General features: G+C 37.4%; 1 protein-coding gene across 1 annotated transcript; it reads right to left on the bottom strand.

The window, feature by feature from the left end:
* Nucleotides 1-231: 231 nt before the first annotated feature.
* OR51T1 (olfactory receptor family 51 subfamily T member 1) lies at nucleotides 232-1,236 on the bottom strand. Its single transcript, XM_068989302.1, has one exon. The coding sequence runs from the start codon at nucleotides 1,213-1,215 to the stop codon at nucleotides 232-234; it is 984 nt and encodes a 327-aa protein (XP_068845403.1). The 5' UTR covers nucleotides 1,216-1,236.
* Between the last annotated feature and the right edge of the window lie 2,928 nt (nucleotides 1,237-4,164).

The raw sequence follows: 4,164 nt of genomic DNA on the forward strand, positions 1-4,164 counted from the left end.
TTCTTTACCAACTGAGCCACCAGGGAAGCCCCAAATGTTTGACTAATACACAATTAATTTGGTTTTGAATATTGTTTGTTTGTTTGAACTCTGATAAATTTAGGGGATTCTCATCTTCCTACTCCTATAATTTAACTGAAATTGTCTTAGTAACTGCAGTGCCTGAGGATGACACAGATATAAATCCCTCTCCTACTTAAATATACTTTATGTACTGACAATTTCTCCCCTTCAGTCCCACGATCCTCTAAGACCCCTCACATTACGGCTCCATGAACCTTTAGTTTGAAGTAGCTGGAGCATAGCCTGGCGGATCGTCCTGGTCTTCAAGCTGTAAATGATAGGGTTCAGTACAGGTGGTAAGAGCAAATACACATTGGCCAAAATGCTACAGATCACCCTCGGAGTAGAGCTAAGGAGGCGATGTGTAAAGGACAGGCTGATCATTGGCACATAAAAAATAGTGACAGCACAGATATGACACACACAAGTGTTGAGAGCTTTCTTTTGCTTCTTAGGGGCCACGATGCTCAGGACAGCACGAATTATCAGGACATAGGAGACAAGAATGAACATTAAGTCAGTACCACTCATGTAGAGTTGAAGAAACAAGCCCAAAAAGCTGTTGATCCAGGGGTTGGAATATGTATCTCTGATTATATCTGGGTGGTAACAAAATGGATGGGAAAGCTCCTTTCTTTCCTGGAAAGATACAGTCTTCAAGGCTAGAAGCATGGGAAAGATGAAAATTAGTTGTCGCACGCAAATGAATAGTCCGATCACCAAAATCATCATGTCCTTGAGGATAGTGGCATATTTCAGTGGGTTACAGATAGCCATGAAGCGGTCAAAAGCCATAATTGCCAGCACTGAAGACTCCAGGAAGGAGAAAGCATGTACAAAGAACATTTGAATGAGGCAAGCTTTAACGCTGATTTCCCAGGCATGAAACCAGAGAACCCCAAGCACAGTGGGGAGGGTCGTGATGGTCAGACACAAATCAGCAGCTGACAGCATAGAGAGGAAATAGTACATGGGCTTGTGGAGACGCTGCTTAACAAAGATGACAAACAGGATCATAGTATTTCCCAAGAGAGCAATGATGTAGAGACAGCAGACAGGGATGGAGATCCAGACATGAGCGAGTTCCAGCCCAGGGAATGCAGTGAGGAGGAAGGTTGAAGGGGAAGATGTGGTGTTATTGAAAATCATCATGGTGGGTTGAGGACATGCCCTGAAAAAAGAGATAACAATAATAGTATTTGTCATATTGATCCTTTTTCAAGCACTAACTCTTCTATAAACTCTTTCCAAATTACATGTGTCTCTGTATTCAAAACCTCCAATTTAATCGATACCTATCACATAATTCTACAGTATCTTAAATTTTTCTTATCAGATTTGGCTCTGTTTTTCCTTTTCTATCACCTCCCAAGTAAAACCATCAATCTGTCTAGGCTCATCCCACCCTATTACCCAGACCAGCCCTGACTTGAAGTAGGAAATACTTATCGACATGTCACACATTTGCACACACACCAACAAAACAACTGTAATTACAACTATTGGGTCTTAGTATTAAATCTCCAAGCTGGAAATTCTCTGGTGGTCCATCAGTTGAGACTATGAGCTTCTGCTGCAGGAACAATGGGTTCCATTCCTGCTTGGGGAACTAAGATCCCACATGCTGTGTGGTACGCTCAAGAAAAAAAGTCTCCAAGCTATATGAGTTGTTATAGAAATAATGGAGAAGTGCTTAAGGGCACTTCTTAAGGGCGCCTATGAAAGCATACTTCATAATGTTCTTGCTGGAAGATGGGCTAGGATTTTATATCCAGAAATACCCTTGAACCTGAGTTATTAGCCATTCTCTCCTAGTGGACTCTATTAGAAATGTCCTTTAGGTATCAGAGCTTCTTTATTTCTTTTCCTTTAATGGAGCAGCTTCCTTAATTCCTCTCTCCTCTACTCCACACCATCTTGTGCTCTAATTCTGTTTCTCTGAATCCTGTTCCTGGTCTACTGAAATAACAAGACCTTGTCTTCCTTTTCTCCAAGCTTACACTTTGGTATTCATTTCTACTCCTTCCCATAGGTCTCTACCATGTAACTTGTAACCAACTCACTGTGAGTAGATTACCCTAATGAATCCTGTGAAAAATTTCATATAATATTCTAGAATACAGGATTTCAAGCATCCTAATCTAGGGATAGTGGGTAAAGCTAGACAAAATACTTGTATTAAAAAAAATGTAAGAGGCCCTCAGCAAAATGAAATGAACGACTGTAAAAAGCATTAATGGAATGGAAGTAGGGACTAGGAGCTTAAAGAGAGACACTAAGAGACAGACAGGATGAGGTGCTATCATAAACTGGAATATCAGGTAGTTCGCTGAGTGAGATGCCCATAGAATAATAGCTGCAAACACACACACACACACACACACACACACACACACACAGATGATGTCATAAGGGAGGCAGAATCTGTAATTGATATTTAAGACAAGCATTGAAATTCTATATAGGACTGTTTCAATAAGCTCTAATGTCATTGCTCATTTTAATTTTTTACTTGGGACATTTAGTTATCAAGAAAAAAAAAAAAAGGAATGATATACCTAGCCTAACCATTGTGTAGATATAACCAATCATAATATTCTTACCCCTATTTTTCCCTAGTCTAGGCTTTCTGCACCAGCGACAGAATAGATACAAGGAATTTGTGAGTAGCAGATCTTTCCAGTTGTTTTCTAAAGATAAATGAGGGATTGCTGGTTATTTTCTTCCCATCCTTCAATCTACTCTAGATGGTTACAGATAAAATTGCTTGTTACACCAAAGGAAAAAAATTAATTGCTTTTTCTGCTATAATACTTAGTATTGTTATATTATAGTTGATTGAGAATAAAACACAATGAGGAAGACTAGTGACAACTTCTTTTCAATTTGATAAGCAAAGATATTAAAAGTAAATTCCTTTTCTGTGATAACCATCCTGGAATCTCTCTGCAATAAAGTCGCTCGATCTACTGACTGTCTTTCAACAGTGCTTTACATATGCTTTTTATTACATTAGTATTCTATTGGTTGATCACATTTCTTTCTTCTTCTAAAATTCTGGCTCTCTGGAGATAAAACATATGTGTTCATCTTTATATTTTCTCCAGAGACAAAGCATGGTGATAAAAGTTCAGATAAACTAGTTTTCATTAGGTGTATTAACAGGTGAAAAGATAGATAATAGAGAGATAGATAAAGACTAGATGAGAGAAACACAAATTGAGACTGGAAGTTTTGAGGGCAAATTGTTTCCGTAGATATGGGGAGCATAAGGAGAGTAATTAATCCTCTTATTGATTGGGAGAAGAAGGAGGGTAAGTTGTGAGAAAAGGAAAAGAATTAAAGTCTTTTATATGTGTCATCATTTGTTAGCCAATTTATATGTAAAATTTATATGTAATTTTATATAATACCAGGAAAAATTGATACAGATGTTTATTCTTCTATTTTAGAGAAAGGAAATGAAACTGGCAAGGCAAAATTGTACATACACATTCAAAATTCAAAGCCAAATTTACTAACTTCAAAATCCATTAAACCATTTTTTATTAAACCATAGACCATTCGAGAAATCAGGCTTATGAGAGAAGTTAAACACTGTGATATTCTTCCTTGAAAATGAAAGAACAGTTTCTATTATATACTAGTATGTGACTTAGAGAAAGTATAGAGATGAGAAATAAGTAAAACACAGAACAATGTCCTTATGGCTTATTTAAAGAATATTTGTGGAGTCAATCAGTATAAAAATATGAACGGATGTCCATACATATTAGTTTTGTGCATACCTCCATGTGCTGGTGGATGTAGAGAGGAGTTTTAGAATGGGAACGTAATCGAAAGATGACCAAAAATTAGATATCAACTATCTTCTCTTATTTGAAATGTATCTCATAAAGGACAAAAAGATAATATGGGATGATATGAGGGGTTAGGAGGAAAGGAAATTCATTTCAGTTCATTATGCTACTGGAAAAATTGTTTCCAATGGAATAGGGATATGTAGGCAGGAGAAGGAGAAGGCTTTCTCTCCAGCTCACATAAGCCCATGCACTCTGGAACAAGTTATCGGACAAAGCTCAGTGCCTAGTTTTATCAAGA

This window comes from Capricornis sumatraensis, chromosome 16 (assembly GCF_032405125.1).
Source record: "Capricornis sumatraensis isolate serow.1 chromosome 16, serow.2, whole genome shotgun sequence".
NCBI classification, from domain to species: domain Eukaryota; kingdom Metazoa; phylum Chordata; class Mammalia; order Artiodactyla; family Bovidae; genus Capricornis; species Capricornis sumatraensis.